This window comes from Lygodium microphyllum, chromosome 6, assembly GCF_053477565.2.
Source record: "Lygodium microphyllum isolate KBCC chromosome 6, Lygodium_microphyllum_v1.1.10, whole genome shotgun sequence".
Lineage (NCBI taxonomy): Eukaryota > Viridiplantae > Streptophyta > Polypodiopsida > Schizaeales > Lygodiaceae > Lygodium > Lygodium microphyllum.
Window position 1 is genome coordinate 94,768,429 of NC_141140.1, and position 21,578 is coordinate 94,790,006.

Here is a 21,578-nt window from a genome sequence, read left to right on the forward strand (position 1 = left end):
CTTAAGGTTGTGACTAAGTAATCATATAGTGCACAAAATTACTTTATGGTGGTTTTTTCTTTGTGATTGAGTAATCATGTAGTGTATAGGATTAGGTTGTCATGGTGAAAAACCATCTTGTCAACTCATGGGTGGGTGTTGTCAAGTTGAAATTTTGAATGAGCCTAGCTATTAGGGCATGTGAGCATATTGAAGCCTTATTGAGGCCATAATGCTTGTCTAAATATGTGTGTCACAGCTTATTCTAATGAGTATAAGTACCCATAGTTAATGTTGAGTACTTGCAATATGTGGGAAAAGCTAATTATCTAGTTCTTTTTTGCTTTTTCTAGGCGATGGCCCTCACATAAAGTAATTTATCCATCAAGGCAAAAAAAAATTGAATCTAGAGTGTGCACGTATTGTTCAAGAAAGTGATTTCTAATCTTATCACAAAGCCAATTAGCTTGGATGATTTCTTATGACCTAGAAGTATATTATATTGTAAAGATTCCCAAATTGTAAATTTTTAAAATGTATATCAAATGCTTGATTTTCCACATTAATAAGAGTACAATGAGATTTGTGTGCATTTTGCAATAGTATGTTTCTCAACAATATTTTTGTCAAACACTATTCTCTCTCATATAGTGGACTACAATTATAACTATGTGTTGCCCACTAATTTTTGCAACCAAGTGTTCTACTCTCTTGTCATATAGTAAATTTCAATTATAAGTGTGTGCCAACCTACTAGTATTTTCTACAATATCTGACACTTGTTATTGATAGATGGCTAATCTTGCTATCTTCAATGAGGGTTAGTTTCAAGTGCCTACAATCTATGCTTGGTACATAGCTAGAGTTGGTTATTATTGTAGTTCTTTCTCCTAACGTTGATTGAGAGTTGCCATCTTACCCTCCAAATTAATTATGCACTAAGCTACTAATCAAGAATTAAAAGTGGATGTGCCAAATCATGGCCATATTGTGTGACATAATATGGCTAGATCATGGCCATACTATGTATTGTTATAATCATCATAATTTTCCACTACTAAAGCACCTAGCCATTATTTTGAGGAGAAGGTGCTAGACAAAGGTGTCCTGATTGTTATGACCAACATTTTTTAATTTACTTGCCAAGCCTTGCTTTTGAAGATTGGAGAACCTTTCTCAACTATTTTGTCTTCAAAGGTATGAAAAGTTCTAGCTTTCAAAGCAAAGTTACATGCACCCACCCAAAAAGATACACATCTTAAGATAGTGCAATGAAAAGTATGTTTAGATTTTCCCCTTGAAAAGATAATCTGGGGTCACCCTTCAAAACTAAGGCACTAATCCCTTAAGCCTTAGAGGATTAAGGCCAACGTGAGATGGATTAAGGCCAACATGACCAATCCTTATCAATTCAAGGACAAGCTAAAAGTTACCTCATTGCATGGTAATATCTATGCTTAGATCGTAGAGTGAAAGTTCACTTAACTAGGTATTGCTAGTTAGGTAGGGACCAAACCCTAAAGAAATCTTAGGTGCCCATCAAATATTGATCCCCTTTTTTTCTATTAAAGACTACATGAATTTAGTCATTCAAACCCTTCCAATTAGGGCTATTCACAAGGGGTGGATGTGGGGGCATTTATGTGTTCAATGTAAGTGTATTTGTTAAACTTTTTTACCATATATCCTTGCAACACTGAGGTTATCATGGGGTAGGTTAGTACTATTCACTTAATCCACCCTTTATAGAAAGGATTTTTTTAACATGAAGGTTAAATAGGCCAATCATATAACAACTTGTGTAATGTTGTTTGTACACAAAGCTAGGTAAAAACCCACCACTAGAACCCATAAACATTAGACTATTATCAAGTCCCACTATTCTTTGACTTCACTATGAAATTCAAGGGCTAAGCAAGTGAGAAATTTGTTAATGCCCTCCACAAGTGCAAGATGTTGAGGAAAGCATTGACAAACCACATATAGCCACAATATTAAGAGACTAACTATGGACTCTTTTGCCAATGCAAGCTACAACTCCATCAATATTACTTCTTTCTCAAGTTTGGGCTCTCCAAGGTCTACCTTAGTGCAAGCTCCACAATGCTAAGCTTCTCCAATATTGTGCCAATGCAACACCACTAAGTGAATGTGTGAAGTCGTTGCATGACGGAGGATCACAACACCACCCCCCTCTACCATTGTAGCACCTCACTACTTGTGACCTTTCTAATCCAACCCTATGGCATTTCACTCCTTAATCAACACAAGTCCCATTGCAACTATTGATTCCTTTTATGTAGGTTGTTGCAATCCACATCATGAATCTATCAACTTGTTTGATTTGAGTTTTACACCCTTTCTGGTTGTTTTGGTATGGCTAGTTGTACCTTAAAGCCTTTACAACTACTGTATACTACATAAATCCACAAGGCTATCCTCAAGGATTTCCAACAATATCCAAAATTATTGCCTTTGTATTACGATCAACATCCACATGTACATGGGAAGTCCACACATCCACCTAAACAATGGGAAAGGGCAATGATTTAGAAGAAAGTGTGCCATTTCCACTACCCAAGCTCATGTATGAATCCACTACCCAAGCTCATGTATGATTTAAAACCTCAGAAGAATAGCCAAAGCCAACTAAGCATACTAGTATCCCCATTTTTAAAAAAAATTATGACTATTGCTAGACTTTAATTGTTGGGGGTGTTCATGGGAATGGGACTGCCACCAAATTTGCAAATTAGAGGATAACATTAACTAACGAAAACCACCACCAGAATCCAAACACACAAGTTAAAAGACCAAAGTTGAGGTGATAAACTGATCTAAAAGATGAAAAGAAATCCAGCCAATAAGAGGACTCCAAGCCAAATCAAATAACAGAAATACTCCCAAAAAACAAAAAATCACAAATTTATTAATGAGGCTAACCAACCTCTAAATTTATGCAAGCTCTCTCTCTATATATATAATTATGTCGAACGAGAGAGAGAGAGATTGCACATTTCTATGTGCACGTGTTCATCCATGTAGGGCAATTGTGATGCATGGTAGAAATAAAGGTGTCAGCCATACAACAATCACAATGCTTCAAAACAAACAAGGGCTCGGTTAGGAAACATGCTAGTAATAACATGGAGGAAATGGAGGGGGGAAAGCAGGCCAAAGGAAAATCTCATCATCAAAAAGAATGCAGCAATGATTTGACTGTTAATAAATTGCAACAAAAATCTTGTAGCGGTGTTCACACTATTAGAGTCGATGACCACCTCGATCAACTCTAATAGCATCCTATTTTTTCCATCCATGTCAGTGTCTTACCATAGTCACAAAATAAAATGGAGAGGGTTCCCAAAAAACAATCTAAAGAGCAAAAGATTTGTATGAATTTGAATCATTTTGAGTAAAACAGTGTTTGAGTACAACAGAAAGTGCAAAATCATTATACACAACGAAGCCAGAAAGCCTGAGCATAGACTACAACTGATCATGTGCCTTCCAAGCCAACCCTCACAAATCGGAATATTACTGATCTGCCACTACTCACCAACAACAATCAACTACTACCTCATTGCAACTACTAAGACAAGTTTTTTGCACTCATACGCTCTGAGGTGATGAGACAATTGTCGGCCATGATGGGAACTTTCAGCCAACATGCTCCCACCTGTCCACATTCCCCACCAGAAAAGATTGCCCAACTGACATTACTTTGCCAATATTTTCTTCCTACTTCTCCACCCCCTCTATGCCTCTGCCAAATCCTGGACCCTGTTAGCAACCAGGTGTGCCAGATATCCATTCCCTTTCAGGAAACTTATAGCACTTTAAAAGTCATCTGACTACTAATCTTCATGAGGTACACTGTTCTATCCTTCCCAACTTCCTCTCCCAAATCCCTACTTTCTGAGGGCAGATAGATCATCGCTGACATCCTCTATCATATATAACACACCGTGCTATTCCCTTGATTATTTGACCCTTGCTTAGGCAGAGATCACATCCCCATTGTGTTAATTCGGAATAAACTCACAGATATGAAAGCCCACTCCTTGATGGTGATATCAAATCAACAGAAGAATACAACTTCCACAAATAAAAGACTTTCAATGTTCCTTGAAGATTAGAAAATAGATGATAATTCCATAAACTGAAAATCGCAACCATTTTGAATGCGAGTCATGACAACTGCAATCCTTAAAGAATGGTTACCATGTGCCAGTTTATAACCAACAACATTCAATGCATCACTCCAGTAATCATCCACATCCACACTAGGGAGTTCGTCCACTAGCAACATCAGGCTGGACAACAGTGCTTAGATCCAGTATAACGGCATATGTGGCATATGGATAGTAATGCAAACCTATTCCTCCACATGCAAAACTAGCTACACCACTTCAACATTCAATTGAGTTATTTCTGACATTATCGAATCTTTTGGAGGACAGAAAAGAAATCATGATGTGCATGCAAAATAAACATCAAAACCAGACCAAATAAATCTAACGTGCATTCCTCAATAAGCATTCATGCGTCGGGAGCCACCTTGACCACCTGACACGTAGACATCTCTTGGAGCAGGAGAAAGAACCTCTGTCAGACGGGAGAATGGTGCATCTTGTGCAGATCTTCCCGAGGATTCATAAGAACTAGATCCAGGAGTTCGAGGTAATGGGGATCCCTGACTGAGATATCCTCGTGATGTTCCTGAACCTAAAGAAGTTGACCGAGAAAATGCTTGAGCGAGTTCTGCTGCTGATGCAATGCCAATACGACCCGACCCTCGAGAGGAGAGTTCTCCAGCACCACCTGGAAGAGGACTCTGCAAACCAGGTGTTGGAGAATCATTCTGACGCCTCCAGCTATCTTGCTTGTCCACATCTGGTCTGTCTGACTCCCGTCTATCTTGAACTATACGAGAATCTGAACCTCTTTTCTCCTCTTTTTTGTCAGAATCAAACCATCCTTCTTTTCTTCCACGACTTTCATTGCGCTCTAAACGAGCACTATCATACCTCCCCAGCTGCCTGCCGCTTGCACTGTCGTGGGACTCCAAGCGCCTTCCATCAACTTTACGCTCTTCAACCCTGTCTTGTTTTTCAATTCTATACTCGTGCTCTCCACTCACACGAGTTCCTCCACTGTTTGGACGCTGCCCACTGCAAAATAACCCCACAAGACTTGGTTAAAACAGAAGAATTTTGAAGCACTGAGAAAACTAGTACCTGCAAGCAATGAAGAATAAAAACCAGCGGCCACCTAATAAATGCACCAGGACTGGCTACATTTTCAACCCCAACAATTAGAGACTCATCTACACCCCGCTCCTTCAGAACCTGCCATAATTTCATAAAGTAGAAAACCTCAGTCATAGTCTTGATAAAATTTAAGCACAACTTCTGTTAAACTACCTGGAGACCTTTATGCTGTACTAATCCAAAACACTGCAAAACCATGCAAAATATATCATACCAGTTCACGAGGTCGAGCACCACCAAAGACAGACATCCTGCACGGATCAGTGAATACATATTTGAGATGTTTCAAGACTTGCAACAATGGTTGGAAAACTTCGCAACCCAGCTAATATAAGCATTCTGTTAATAATGAGAAACAAACTTCCTGACTGGAATGCTAATGCACATCTCTCTCTCATTATTCTAATAACCCTAAATGATGTGATACACATTCCTCCACAAAAGCCTGTTCAGGTAAGTGTTAGCAACAGTGCAATTATGAAATTCATAATAATCCAATCATATGAAAATGAGGTAAGGTAGAGATGACCAGACATAATCGACAAACCAGCACCCTATCTGGTCATGTGATCACTAATGACTAACAAGCCCCTCAATTATTTAACTAGGCTGCAGCCTTCTCTAGTGATGAGATCATTATAGACCTGACAAGCCTTTTTCATTGGTTGGTTAAAATTGGCGGCTAGACATCAAAAGTAACTCAGCCTAATGGAAAGCTAGATTTGCGAGGTACACACACTCCAGAGTCACTCCAAGTGGCAATCTATGCAATCACATGTCATTACTGTGGAAACAAGAACACCATCTATAACCATCCATAAGACACCTCATCTGCATGCCTCAGAGCAGCCTGAAAGCTACAGTGACCTGGCCAACTCGGGTTGGACATTTAAATACTACTGGTCAGGCCTGCCTACTGGCAAGAAAGCATCAGTTTGGAGGATAGAGGCTGGAGTTTTCTCTAACTTTGTGTGTGCAGGCAGGTTGAAACTTGTGAGATTAATTGACAACCTTTTTGAATAATGATTGCCTGTCAGTTGTAACCATAAACAAGATGCAGACAATGCAGAGCTCACAGCTCAAGCCTTCGACTGCAGCCTGAGGACCATAAGCATCATGCATCAGCTTTTCCACATTGCAGTTTAGAAGCAAATTCACAGTCATAATTTAAATCGTGCACCACTCAATGATTCACCTCCACAAAAATGCTATATAAATCATAATAATTTATGCCGTAGCTAGAAAGTGAGCACACATCCAGAATATCCGGACCTAAATGAACCTGATCCTAAGCTGAAATTTCTTGGGCAATCTATAATCAGACCATTCTCAATTCACCTAATTTTCTTGTGTTTTGTTGTCAATGAAGCCAATGTATATACTACCAACTTCTTGCTCCTAGAAGAATTTTACCTATTTTTCTTGTGGTTTATTGTCAATGAAGTCAACTTATATACTACCTTGGTCTTGTTCCTAGAAGAAATGGCCTACCGGAACATACATTTAAATTTCTAATTTTCCAATGCTTTGTGTCACAACTTCCTTGAAAGCATTAAAGCAACATCCAACTTCAACCAAGAAATGGATGAAAATACCCAGGGGTGGTAGACCTTTTTTTTTTCATTGCTACAACACATCTGCAGCGTTTCCTCTAACAAAAGAAACAACTTAGTCATGGTACATTTAATTTGCTTTCACACAATCTGTAGATGTGTGAGCTTTAATTCAGAAGAGCAGGACAAGGAAGCATTGACCTTCTAATCAGACAATAATTTTGACTAGATGACAAAACAGAGTTGTGACATTCTTCCTAAGCTGATCAAATCCTTATGAGAAAGAAAATCATGTAGACCATCAACACTAGAAAGGTGTGTGATTCCTAAGCAAAGTAATCTGGGAAGTCACATTTTACATTTCATTTACATATACAATCTCTAGCAGGAGGAAACTAAAAAAGCATTGACCTTCTAATCAAATAATACTTTTTGACTGATGTGACAAATCACAAATCTTGTATGCTGCCCAAACTACTACAAGCTTAACAAGATGACCCATGAGGACCATCAATGATGACAAGGTGTGAGTATCCAGAAAGTCATAGTTTACCTTTCCTTGACAGATCCACTATCTGGTGTGATATCTACAGCTTGAGATCGTGGTTTTAGATTGAGTTTTGGCCTCTCACTTTGTAAAGTGTGCTCCTCTCCGACATCATTAGGCCTTGAGTTCAGGCTTACATTAGCAGCCGCAGTTGCAGAAGAAATGCCTGACGGAAGTTCAGAATGACTTGTACTAATAGACTGAGTATACTCAAGATCACCTTGCACTGCACCAGAGCCCTCCTAACAGCATATAAAATTGAATGATAGGTAAAAATACTGTCAATCTTGCACCATCAAACTTAACTGTTTTTTAGTTGAACAGTTATTTCCACTAATGTGTACACGACATCATATATCACTAACCTGAATAAACCCATTTGGAGACTCGATGTCCAAGGGCTTTGATCGAGGAAGTAGCTTAAGCTTTGGCCTCTCACTCTTGCCTTCCGATTCCAAGGGCGTCATGCTTGCAGCCCCACCAGCTTCATGAACAGTTGAGCCGCTACGGATAACACGAGGAGTCAGCAGCCTTCCACCATCAGCAGGTAGGCCACGATCAAACTCCATAACAGGACCTTTGTTCCTCTCATTTGCATACAAACCCTTAGATGTATCTGACACATATGAGCTTTTGGGAGCTTCACGTGTCAAATGCTCCCTAGTAGTGTAACCATGTGGATGCTGACCAAGATCTTCATTACCATGCAAGGTATGCGTAATAAAGCTCTGACTACCCTTATGCCCTTCGGAATGGTACAAAACATCATTGTGGGAGTATGAATTCAACCCCGAGTCAGGGTCCACAGCCCGCTCAGCCATGTTGTACACTCGTCTAGCAGAATCAGGAACACCTCTACTGCCATCCCCAACTCTCCCATTTCCATAATCTCCTGCACTCGGGGATGCCTGCCCGATCCAACCAGAATTCATTTGTGAGAAATTGCCAGGCTCAGGATATGAACCAGCCTCATGGCCACCAAACTTGCCTGAATCTCTCATATCCCTATGGCCTGACTCCACATAGGAAACACTTTCTGCTACAACAGTTCTATTGATATCTTTTTGTCCCGTGCTTCCCCTCCAACCAATGTCACCATAGCTCAGGGCAGCATTGTCTTCAGCATACTTTCCTAGCTGAGAATCACTCGTACCAAGCCTGCCAGACTCTTGATACCTGCTTTCTCCATACTGTTCTCTCCTGTCCTGAAACATCCCTTGTTCAGCATCAAAGCTTCTCAAAGGTTCAGAGTAACCAGCTCTACCATATTCATTATAACCACTTCTTGTGCCATCACCATACACTGCAGGACTTAATTCTGCTGAATATCTAACATGAGCAGTGTCACCAGCTAAATCTCCCCCTACATTTCCCCCTCGTCCTCCATAAGAATGTCCTTGAAGTTGGGAATACTCACTCATCTGTTCCTGTGGCTGGTCAATCGGAGAATATGGAACGCGAGAGTTCCATCTTCCTGATGAGACTTTTTCCAATGCACTTGCTTGTGCAATCCTTGAGGCCACAGTCGGAACTCGTCCACTCCCCATTGCATCATTACCACTGAAGTCTGAAGAAACTATTCTGTTCAAATCCCCATCTCTGCGAGCTGTCCATACATTCTGTACACCTGATCCTGAGCCAACCACTGATCCTGTGCCACCTGGCTGCTGTGCATTATTCATCCTCCAAGATGATGCCAGGTCACTGTGCTGATAACCAGGCCTAACAGACTGAGGCGGCTGATAAACAGGCTGTTCATGTGCTGTATAGCTTTGTGATTGCTCCTGAGCATAAGCAGCAGTAACCGGTGAGGGTTGGTGATATTCTTGAGACTGCAGCTTTGTGGGATTACCAACAGGAATCAGACCAAAATCTTCATGTGCAAGGCCATCTGTGCCAACATCCAAATACTTAGAGCTGAAACTACCCCTACTTTCCAAGGTGTACCGATCAGGAGGCCTGTCAAATCCAGTCTGTCTCTGAGTAAACATGTGTTCCTCATAAGAATCAACACCTTGACTCCGCCGACTGTGACTATCCACAGGCTTCCGTTCATCTTCATCATAGTTCCTTCCAATGTTAGCAGGATTAGGAAAGTAAAAAGCTTTATCCTCATATGACCGGGCCAGATTTGTAGAACCCTGCCTTAAAAAGCCACCTCTTTCACTACCATACCCTCTGTTGATCCGACCTCCAGAGCTTGGTCTGTCATGGCTATTCCGCTCTACAGTCCTGCAAATTAAGCCCAGTTCAAATTGAAGCAACGATCGTTTAAAGCTAAACTCTGCAGTTGCACACACAGTAATGTGCAGCACACAAAACCCAGACAATCCATTCTAGAAGACACTATCAAACATATCAACTCGCATTGAGCTGACTATAGATAAGACTAGAAACAGTGAATGGCTGCAGCTTTACTCGTAGAAAGTTTGCTTTGCTTGCTAAGTCTATCTGTTATAACCATCCAAAAGCTTTGATTTGTATTCGCTTACATTCCAGGGGCAGATGGAAGAGGTAAATCCGATGGGATGGAGCCCCCATGAAAATCTCTTAATGTCATTGTTGAGCCTGAAAATGATTTTTTCTTTGACATGGCGTTTGTCCTTGTCTGGAGCATGCCAAAAAATGCAGTGTAAGAGCTGTATGCATATTCAAATGGTTGTCTTATAAGTTTACAAAATCATGCAAACTGGAAACCAGATACCACCTTGATATGCTAAAGCTTAAAATTTGATGTTTCTTACGGATACAAGTTTGATCACTACAGTTGCTGAAACAAAAAAAAAAACAATGAGACCATATGCTTTAAAGCCTTACTAAAGCAACGTAATTGAACTTAAGAGATACTTTGAATGTGCATGTTAAATAAGTGAATTTTTTCTGATAGGGCTACCTTGACCGTGTAGAAGTTGAGCAGCCTGCTCAAAATTTTGATTGATGGTAATTTGTCAATTGATCACGCAAAACAGCATCTGCAAGCTTCAAGAAAACCAACAGTTAACTAGCATTGACTTAGCTAATTAGCTATTCTTCTGAGATAGAAATCAAGTTGAGACATTCGCCTAAGATAATTAGAATCGTACAGGTCCTAGCAAGCTCACACATCCAACACTGTCAAACTCTCTGCGTTATCTGTGAAACAACTAGAATGCATTACTCCTCATGGTTGAACAGTCAACGGTTCTGCAGATTGTTGTAGGTCTTGGCTTACCACTAGCGTAGCCTCATTTGCGTCCATCTAGATACATGTTTTGCAGAGCAATCGAATTTTGGAAGAATTTAACTACAATCCATGCTCTCCGTAGATGAAGCTAAGAGGTATTTTAAATCAAACGCCCGTTTGCGTGAGTTGGCACGGTCTCAGGCAGAAAGAAAAAGATGGGACGGACATGTCGAGACTTACCTGGTCAGGAGAGCAGATCAACAGAAGCGGAAGAGATTAACGAATATCCTTGTACCTTCCTCGTCGCGGGAGTAAATAAGAGCCACCGAACTATACGATGAGGCAGGTGAAGGACAAGATCCGGAATGGTAACAAGACCCGCGACGGAAGCAAAAGAGGGCGAGGTGGTCAATGGCAAGCCCTATGCTGACGGTAGGAGAGAGGAAAGCCAGCGCAAACCCTAGCTATGGCGGACGGAGGTCCGTAAGGGAGGGAGGAGAGACACCCTAAGGGATGACTGAGCAGGTATGAGTTAGTAATAAACCTATCCCTTTTGGGGGAGAGAGAGAGAGAGAGAGAACCAAAGATTATGAGCTTACAAAAGAGAGATGTAAAGTAAAGCCAATGATTAACTTTGTTGACGTTTTTACATTCACTTGTGGCAAAAAATGAGGTATTTAAAGGGGAGAGAGAGAATCAATCAAAGATTATGAGCTTGCAAGAGAGGGATGTAAACTAAAGCCAATGATTAACTTGTTCACATGTTAATTTCAATGTGGCAAAAAAAAAAGAGGTTTTAAAAGTCTCACCTCATGAGTTTTGCAGAGAAGATACAAGGAGAGAGACACCAAAGGATCGTGTCTTCATAAAATGCTCAATGTAAAGCCATTGAGTAACTAACTAATATTACATGCTTAAACTCCCTATAATGAAGGACTTTTTGAACTCTTACCTTCTGAGCTCTTTGGAGAGAGGAGAGGATATAGAAAAATTAATCTTTGAAATCATGTTGAAGAGCTAATATAAAGCCAATGAGTAATTGGTGTTGAGATTTCCTTTTAAAATGCATCTCTAGGAGGTATTGCAAATACTTCTCATCATCAATACTAGCTGGCGTGACTAGCAATACTAGCCTAGCTAGTGTTGTCGACTAAGCATGAATGTGATTTGCAAACTTGCAAAGTTCACGAGGCTTCACATCATTCACTTTGTATTTTTGTGAGCAAAGGGAAGTGGCGGTCGCTTTCCTTTGCTCACAAAAGAATTACAAATAACATGATTCACAAGCAATGAACAATGCACTCTGTGCCCATTGAGCAAAATATATAAATTTCCATGAACATGAAAAGGTTATTTGTTGAAATTATTCACACAAGCATGTAATTAATCATATACACTTTCGCAGTATAGCAGACCACACATGTCAACATACATGCAATAATGCATTTACTTATGAGATATTGAATGTGTGAAGTGTCTATGTGTGTGAGTGCATGAGCGCACGCGAATGTGTGTGCTCTTATCAAGTAATGATTATCATTAAAGCAACACAATTTATTATATTTCAATTTGTATTTTCTATAACGATGTCCTAAAAAAGTATCAAATAAGAAAGGCTCTAACAATATCAACAATAAATAATGTGCAAAAGAGAAATCATGTATTTGCTTATATTTCATAACCTTGGTTTTACCAAAATATTGACATCTATATCACAACACTTATTTTGTTAGATCCAACAAAATGTTAGTTAGAAAGGAACCGTAATGAAATATATAGAAAACAAAAATAAGGCATATATGCAATGTGTAAAATTAGACAAGTCAAGTCATCAAATGTAAATTTGATAGACTAAAATGGTTTAAACCATAACAATAAACATTCCAAGATTTACAATGTACTTGAGAATGAGATAAAATACTTAAAATGGAATCATTAAAAGTTGAATGACAGAACAAAAGCAGTGCAGTGTTAAATAGTCTAGGAAGAAAAGCATTGGAAGGAAAACACTACAAATGTGTAGGGCAACTAATCTTTTTTTTTTATACTTCCTTTTTCATAAACCTATTTTGTTAGAACAATGGTGGCTCAACAACAATATGCATCTGAGTAGTGATGTATCTCCCATGTGAATGGTTGAAATGTTTATTTGAGCTATCGCTCATCTTCACAACATTTCTTCTACCTAAATGGTTGGAATGTTTATTTGAGTTGCCACTCGTCTTAGCAATCTTTCTTCTACTGAAAAGACACATGAAACATTTCATAGCAAGATAAAAGGTTAGAAGAAGTAATTGACCTTTAAATTTTAAACAATAACAATAAAACTCACCAACATTTGAAGATGATACACAAGCCTTTATGCCACATGAGGACATGATCAGACCTAGACACAATTGGTGCACCCTAACTAGGCATGATAGATCAAAGAACTTTTGATACTCAAAGAAGTAAGAGATCCTCCAAGCGTGTGATTTTTGGACAAAGAATGCGTCCAAGGGGGCTAAAACATAGAAGCATATGTCCCATACTACACCTCCACAAAAGCATGTACCAAAGGATCCAAATATCTGGAAAGCTACTAAACAACGTGAGCAAGGCTTTTCCACATAATGGCATATGATAGAAGGGATGTGAAGTGCTCTTGTAAGCAGAACTAGCTTGTCGAAGCATGATAATATCCATAGGTGGGGGTAGACATCTAAAACTCGAAAAACAATAAAGACTTGGAATATTTTGAATAGATGTAAAAGAGAAAGCATTGTAGATTGGAAAATCAAAAGTTAATGTACATTAAATCCATTAGGAAGTACATTTTATCATAGGAAACACAAAAGACCAAGCTTTACAAATTGGTCAAAATGAGGCTATTATAGAGCACAAATGATTGCAAACAATATCAAAGCAAGGAAACTTAAAATAATGGTCTTGTGCAAAATAAAAATCTATTTACTCTAAATTATGAAAATAATGAAGATTCCAATAAAATATCTCAATGCAAGAATCCCAAAGGCCCAATTAGGTTGTTATTTTAAATTACAAACATGAGTGCAATGAAGTTTACTTTGCACCACAATAGGAGACATCAACCTATCTACGTCAATAAACCATTGAACCTATTAATAGATGTTTTCAAAGACAAAACTTCATTTTGCATGATCGACATTTGCTCTAAAAAATAAAGACTTGTTTGAGCTTCACTTATGCTCATATACCCATGCATTGATGTTGGGATGCTTGTTAGATGTCTTGAGATGCTTCTTGGATAGGTTTGATCTTTCTTTGCTAAGTTTGAAGCAAGGTTCTCAAACACTTGAGGGTGGCAACATGAGTTTGCCTTTGGCTTTCTTTCTTTTGAAACTTACATGATGTGCCCACTTTCTTCACACCAACAACCTCATCACTAAAAATCAAGAGACCTAGAATTATATACCATTACCATAGAATATCTATGACATCCCTACATTTTCTTGATTTGAAGCTTCTTCCTATGATGAAATACAACAAAAGTAGAGTAAATCTAAATGCAATAATCCATATAAAACATTTAAGTACCATGATATCCACACACGTACATAAATAAGTTTCTCACACTATGGCCAATTGAAGTATTTAAAAGAGGGCAATGAGGATGGTCGAATTCTCCATAACCCACCCCTAGAGTGACACAAAACAAGCAACTTTCACCAACGTATCATCTTACATCTTCCCTCAAGTCACGCATATTCATATTACTGGGAGAGATAGCAAGCACTAAATGTAGAAATTTCATTATGGCATTTGGGATAGCGGATTGTTCACTAGCCAAATTTATGTGCAGACCTATTGAAAACACAAAATTCAAACACTTTTGTATAAAAAATAGAAAAAGTGAAATTATGACCAACACCCATTATTGGATGGAACAAAATTTACACCGTGGAGATATGCATAGTAGCAAGCAGTTCCCAAATGGAAGACTTAAACACTCCAATAGAAAAGTGAGTTAAAATCATGACCAAAAATAAACTTTTCAAACATAAGATAAAATGGTGGCACTAAATTATATTGATCTCTGCAAAACCTCCTAGTACAAAATATTTATAGTGGAAAAGGATATGACACTCTTATCTGATAGCAAAACTTTGATTGAATCAAGAGACTTTACTTGTGAGGATGCAACATATAATTATTAATGGGAGAAGACTAGAGTCCTTAGGTAGAGGCCCATGTAACTCAAAGTTTGGCCTTAAGACTTGTTGATAGTCATAACAAATGCTAATCAAATGGGAAACTGTCTTCTTCTCGGAATAGAAGACCTGTTAACATAGGAAAAAATGTAATTTTGGGAATAAAAATACTGTCACCAATAATGTTCTAATAATATAACTTGTAATACTTTTCCATGGAATTGCATGCACACCAACCTAGTACAATTATACAAACCCATTGCAAGATTAAGATTTCTCAAGATTATAACGCAGGTATTTAAAGTATCAAACAAGGGGGGGAAATCCACCTCCAATATCAATAGGGTTAAGATATTTAGTTGAGTAAATGAAAGCATTAGCATCAGTCTTGGCTATGGAATTAGCAATGTAGTACATCTTTGTTTCATGATGCCAGTAATAGCTCGGCCATGTTTTGCACTAAAAGGATGTCCATGTAGACTTGTGAAATGAAATCATCCTTGATGGCATCATCCAAAACGGCATGCGATTGAATGATAACATGGTTACTTCCATGCAAACAATTCTCACCATTTCAGAGAGAAAGAAGTCAGTTTTAATGAAGCTTTGATTCTGGTGCGCAAATCAGATGCTATATGCGCGTGTAGTGAACATTGAAAGGTCTCCAAGAACAAAAGTATCTACAAAAGCTCATAAACAAGAAGAGAGGTTTGCACAACATGAGACAAAAAGACAAATTGGGTACAATCTCCCCCCATGCCTTGTGTAAGTGCTTCACAAGGCATGCATTTATAAATTTATTAATCTCAAAGCTAAAAAATAACCCAATTTACAGTTAACATACTTTTGGCTTTTGTGTTTGCTTTTGCCCAAATAAAGAGTAAAGCGTTTGGGCGTCTGAAAAGTCGGGTTGTGCCCAAATACAATGTCCAATAATGAAATATTTAAAATTAAGCGTCTATGCACATACAAAATAATAAATGTTTGTCCAGCGCTTTAATAAATAAGTGTGCCTAAGTAAATATTAATGCCATGCCTTTAGTGATAAGATGCACATCCATAAAATATAATAATTCTTCTAGATAATCTGAATATACGCCATCGCCCGTGCTTCCCAACACCACCGCTGCCTACTCTACACATCAACTAAAGCATTCACAATAATAAGATAAAATCCACAAAAGTGAATACCTAGCAGTCTTCAGCTACAAAATAAATAAATAGGTTTGAACTCTATCCTAACCTTCATTAAATACAAGTGCATTCTAAACTCATAAATATCCATTAATTTAAATATGTATTTTGTGGAATCACCCACATGCACATTAAATTAATATGACGCCCGAAAAGGATAGGCATCCCTATCAACTTCTCTCACAAGGAATCCACCTTGTGTACGAGCCTCGATAAATACATATAGCTTTACAAAATCCACTGATGGAATATGCCTCTAGTTTTACGGAATCCGCCTCAAAAACCTCATGGAATCCACCATGGAATATGCCTCCTAGCATCATACCCTCGAGGTGGGATAGCGATTGTCCTCAATTGCTATTAGCTCAATGTGGAGCGAGCAATGAGGGGTAAGTACTTAGGTCACGAGCGTGCATCCATTGGGCTTCTTCAACATGATGATTTTTAAACTTAACCAAATATCTAGAATATCTACAGCCAGTTCTAGTGGTCATAAAGTAGTATTTCAGTTCCTTCTTCTAACAAAGAAGGGTTTTCATAGACAGGGTGGACAAGTAATTGGCCTCTAAAAGGTCGTAGTATACTGATATGAAAAGTATTATGGATTTTACAATGTTAGGGTAGTTCTAATTTGAATGCATTGTTATTGATCTTGTGAATTATTTTGAAAGGTCCATAAAATCTAGGTGCTAATTTAACAACAAGGTGTTTCTCAACACTTTGCAATATTCTCTTTTTAATGCATAACCAAACATACTCATCAACATTGAAACTCATGGCTTTTCTTTTCTTATTAGCTTGTTTAGTGTATGATTGTTGGGCTTTCGCAATCATGTCTTTGACTTTGGCAAAAATAGTAGCATGCATATTGGCAATATCATCAACGTCTTTAACTTTGTTTGACAATGATGTAATAGATGTATGCAATCTATGCCCATAAATGATTTCAAAAGGTGCTTTATGTGTAGCTGTGTGTGGTGTATTATTGTATGCAAATTGAAGTAGATGCAAGTGTGTATCTCATGTTTGTGGTTTTGAAATTTTGTATGCATGCAAAAGATCTAGAATTGTACTGTTAGTAGCTTTTGTTTGTCCTTTGGTTTCAGGATGAAATGCAGATGAGATCAATCTTAGTACCCAAATTAGCAAACAAAGTAGTCCAAAAATTATTGCAAAATCTGAAATCATGATTAGAAATAATAACTTTTTGCAGACCATGGTTAGTAAAAATAGTCTTCAAAAATAATTGTGTAGCTTGAGATGCAGTTAATGTTTTCTTGCATGGTAGGAAATATACTTGTTTGCTAAATCGATCTACTATAGTCCAAATCATATCATGATTAGCTTGTGTGTTAGGCAAACTAGTTATAAAATCCATTGAAATATGTTCCCATGGTCGTTTAGGAATTGGTAAAGGCATTAACAAACCATATTGCTTACCATGGTGTCGCTTGACTCGTTGACAAATTAAACACTCAGAAACAAAGTTAGAAACATCAGATTCCATTTGTGGCCAGTAAAAATCTTCAACCAATGTTCTTAAAGTAGAAATAATACCTCTATGGCCTTGATATGGGGGATAATGAATTTCGTGCAATACAAATGATCTAAATGGAACAGTGACACATAATCTTTTCTCTAAAACATAAATCCATCAGAATAAGACAAAGAATCAATTGGAATCTAGTTATTAGTAACTAATTTTGTCCAATTACCTTGAAAACGGGGGTCATGGTCGTAGGTATCCTTCATAAGAATAAGGGAATCAAAAGATATAACGGAAATATTATGGATACTTGGTCTTCTAGTCAATGCATCGACAACAACATTCTCTCTTCCAGATTGATATTGGATAAGTGGATGAAAACTTTGAATAAAAGCAGCCCATTTGATATGATGGTCAGAGATTTGTGACTAACTAAGAATATATTTGATACTTTGTTGGTCAGTTTTGATCATAAATTCGGATCCCATTAGATAGTGTCTCCATTGATGTAAGGCTTGAACTACAGCTAACAATTCTTTATCATAGGTAGAATACTTTAGTTCAGAGGGTTTAAGTTTGCAACTAAAATAGGCTATGGGATGTGAATCTTGCATGAGGACAGCTCCTATTCCTAATCCGCTAGCATCAGTGACTACTAAAAAGAATGGGCGATTAAAGTTAGGTAAATGCAAAACAGGTGCATGTGTTAAAGCATGTTTCAATAAATCAAAAGACTTTTGTTGATTATTAGACCAATGATACACAACACCTTTCTTTAACGTTTTCGTTTAAGGCAATGCAAGCAATGAAAAATATCTCACAAATTTTCTATAAAAGCTGGTAAGACCTAAGAAAGAACGTAACTCATGCACATTTTTAGGAATTGGCCAATTCAAAATTGCCTCTATCTTTTTAGGATCAACTTGAATACCATCAATAGAAACAATATGACCTAAGTATTCAATTTGGGTTTGGAAAATTTCACTCTTGTCAGGGTTAGCATATAATTGATTCTCTTTCAACAATTTGAAAACCAAAGATAAATGTGCTCATTCTCGTTCTTACTGAAAACCAATATATCATCAAAGAAAAAAATTACATAATTTCGATACTTCAAAAATATTTGATTCATCATACGACTGAATGTAGCTGGTGCATTGGTCAAATCAAAAGGCATAACAAGAAATTCATAATGACCAAATTGAGTTCTTAATGCAGTTTGAAAATATCAGGTGTATCCAATCGTACTTGATATCCAGATTTGAGATCTATCTTGCTAAAAATAGTGGCTCCTTATAGCTTATCCATGAGGTTGTCTACCCTAGGGATCGGATATATATTCTTAACAGTGATCTTGTTTAGGACACGATAGTCAATGCACATCCTATAGGTGTTATTTTTCTTATTGATTAACAGGACATGTGCACCAAAAGGAGAACTAATGGGCCTAATGAGTCCTTGGTTCAACAATTCTTCAACTTGTGCTTGGATTTCTTTCTATCAATCTGATTATGTCTATAAGGTGCTATACATGGTGGCTGAAATCCTAGGATTAAGTCTATTTTATGATCTTCAGGACGTGTAGGTGATAAACCAGGTGGTAAATCAGCAGCAAAACAATCTTTAAATTGTGAAAGAAATTGTGCATGCTTAGATTACATCTTATTTTCCTTAGCTTCAATTTCGTTCACCCATACTAAGTATGATTTGCTATCTTTTCTCAATGCACGTTTAGCCTGTGTGTGACTAAGCAAGGGAAAATTATCAAAGGTATGTGTTCCCTATAATGTGATTTGTTTTCCGTTAGAATGAATTTTCATTGAATGTGTGGAATAATCTATATCGGGATTATATTTGTGACGCTAAAGCATTTCTAAAATAATGTCACTAGCTTGCAAAGGTACAACCAAGAAATTTCTACGCTCAACATAATCGCCAATTTTAATTTCTAAATCATGAACTTCTTGTATACCATTGTATCTAGTGCCTAAGAATGCAACCTTTATGTGATAATGAGGGAACAATATGTAAGTTCAATTCTTTTACCAGCTTTGTAGAAATAAAATTATGTGTGCTCCCATCATCATGCAAAACAATCTTTTCGTGACCATGCACAAGACATTTTATCGTTAATAATGAATGAGGATTTGGCATACCTAGTAAAATATATAAAGTAGTACCGATATCATCATCATCTTCCGTGAAATTTGGCATTTCTTCATGGTCTTCGTCTTTAGTTCCTCCCAAGTAGTTGATGTGAACAGTTGGCTTCTTGTATTGATAGTTTATTGTTAAGTGTCGAGGTCGTTGACACTTGTAGCAAACTATAGACTTTGCTTTAGAAACATTATTGGTAATGGCTAGAAGTTTGGGTATGTTGGGATTTGGCTGGAGAGAAGGCTTAAGATTTGAATTTGTGTTTGATGGTAAAGCAGGGGGTCGTGTCCAAGGTTTATAGAAAGAAGAAGGAACAAAGAGATTTTGATTGAATCTTCGAAAGTTAGAATTGAATTGCTTTGTATCGAAGTTATTGTTAGTTGTAAATTGTTGCGGTTGCTTTTCTCATCCACGAATTTTGTCTTCAGCATCATGGGCTAAAGAAATCGCATCCTCCAAAGTCTTTAGCTTGAACATGTTCACTTTTGCATAGAAGTGACCAAGCAAACCGGACATATACTTGCACTTGTGGATCGCCTCAAGAACACCTTCAAGCATTGGAAGTTGTAGTAAGGCACTCTAGAAACGCTCAGTGTATTACGGAATGGATTCACGATCTCTTTGTTGCAGAAGATTTCACTGTTTGATTGCTTTTTCATGGAACTAAGGTGGAAGAAAATTTTGCAAAATTTTCTTTTGAAAGGCCTCCTAAGTAGTGGGACAATTAATACTCTTGTGGACAATAGTCCACCATAATGATGCTCTGTCTGCTAAATGGTTAGTGATGCATTTAAGTTTATCTTTTTCAGCATACTGCTCTTCATGGAAATAATCATCAAACTGACTTATGAAAGTGAGAACAAATTTTTTGTCATGTTGCCCATTAAAAGTACAGAATTTGAATTTCTTTTACTTATCTTAGCTTCTTTTCGAGAGACTATGCGTTAAGTGTCGTGTCAATCATACATCGAATAACATCTTCGAGTTGCACTCCATCTTGATTGGCAGTGGATCGTTGAGGTGTAGCCAGTTGTGCTTACAAATTTTGATATGCTCTTCGCTCTTCTTGAAGTTGCATCATGATTAGGTCCAATTTTTGCTCCATAGTTAGCTCTGGCAAATCACCTTCGGCTATAAATTCTTCCATGTTTTGATCAGACATCCTGCAAAATCTCAAATAACCTCACACACTCGAAATCTCATTAGGAGGATGAGCATAGCTCAAATTTGGGTTTACAAGGCTTGCTTTTTTTAATTTAAAAAATAACTTTTTCAATCTTGCTTCTTTCGCGAGTACGGTAATTGATGACGGTCTTCTTCCAAGCGAGAAATAGACTATGTGTGACACTGCTTGCTGGAAATCAACTCTGTCAAGGTGTAGGTGTGAACAGAGGCTTGTTGGAGTTTTTTCAGAACTAGTTCGGGAAGAGCTCAATGTGAACATCCACTATGGAAGAGATTGAAGATTGAATCTTTAGCCTTAATAAGGCTTGAAACTTTTAAGCTTTAAAGAAAAAGCTTGACTAATCGTTTGATCTACGACAGGACGACGGCAACTTTTTAATGGCGACGAATGCAGTGAGTACATGCCGCGTTACCAGATTGAAGAATTTTCAAGCTTAAGCTTTATAAGCTTAAGCATTAAGCTAAATAATTAACATAAACTGAAGCAATTTTGCTCTGATACTTCAGAAGTGATCCTCCGCCTCTTGAGAGAGGTCCTTCGCGATCTAACAGCACAATAGGGGGTTTTCCAACGCCAAGAACACGCTGGTATTGACGGTTCTCGCAAGATTGCTTGTAGAGCCCATTCGTTCTAGGAGCTTCACCTTCGCGCGAGATTGTAAGTGATTGGAAGCCCTTGATCTCAGCTTCGCTTTGATACCACTGGTGCACAAATCAGATGCTGTATGCGCGCGTAGTGAATGCCGGAAGGTCCCCAAGAACAAAGAACTCTACAAAAGCTCATAAAGCAAGAAGAGAGGTTTCCACGACATGAGACAAAAAGACAAATTGGGGACAATCTCCCCCCATGCTTTGTGTGAGCGCTTCATAAG

At 37.9% G+C, this 21,578-nt stretch overlaps 1 protein-coding gene across 2 annotated transcripts; it reads right to left on the reverse strand.

Annotated features, from left to right (window-relative positions):
- Positions 1-4,097: 4,097 nt before the first annotated feature.
- Positions 4,098-11,079, reverse strand: LOC148034820 (uncharacterized). Of its 2 annotated transcripts, none has more exons than XM_087679794.1 (9): positions 10,756-11,079; positions 10,246-10,324; positions 10,060-10,122; positions 9,845-9,960; positions 7,718-9,584; positions 7,359-7,594; positions 5,467-5,503; positions 5,254-5,330; positions 4,098-5,153 (listed from the first exon to the last, which is right to left on the reverse strand). In XM_087679794.1, exons 4-9 carry the CDS (start codon positions 9,943-9,945, stop codon positions 4,511-4,513), a joined length of 2,961 nt encoding a protein of 986 aa, XP_087535920.1. In that variant the 5' UTR covers positions 9,946-9,960; positions 10,060-10,122; positions 10,246-10,324; positions 10,756-11,079; the 3' UTR covers positions 4,098-4,510. The 2 variants fall into 2 exon arrangements, with proteins under 2 accessions (XP_087535920.1, XP_087535921.1); XM_087679795.1 differs by having other exon boundaries at positions 10,246-10,331.
- Positions 11,080-21,578: the final 10,499 nt, after the last annotated feature.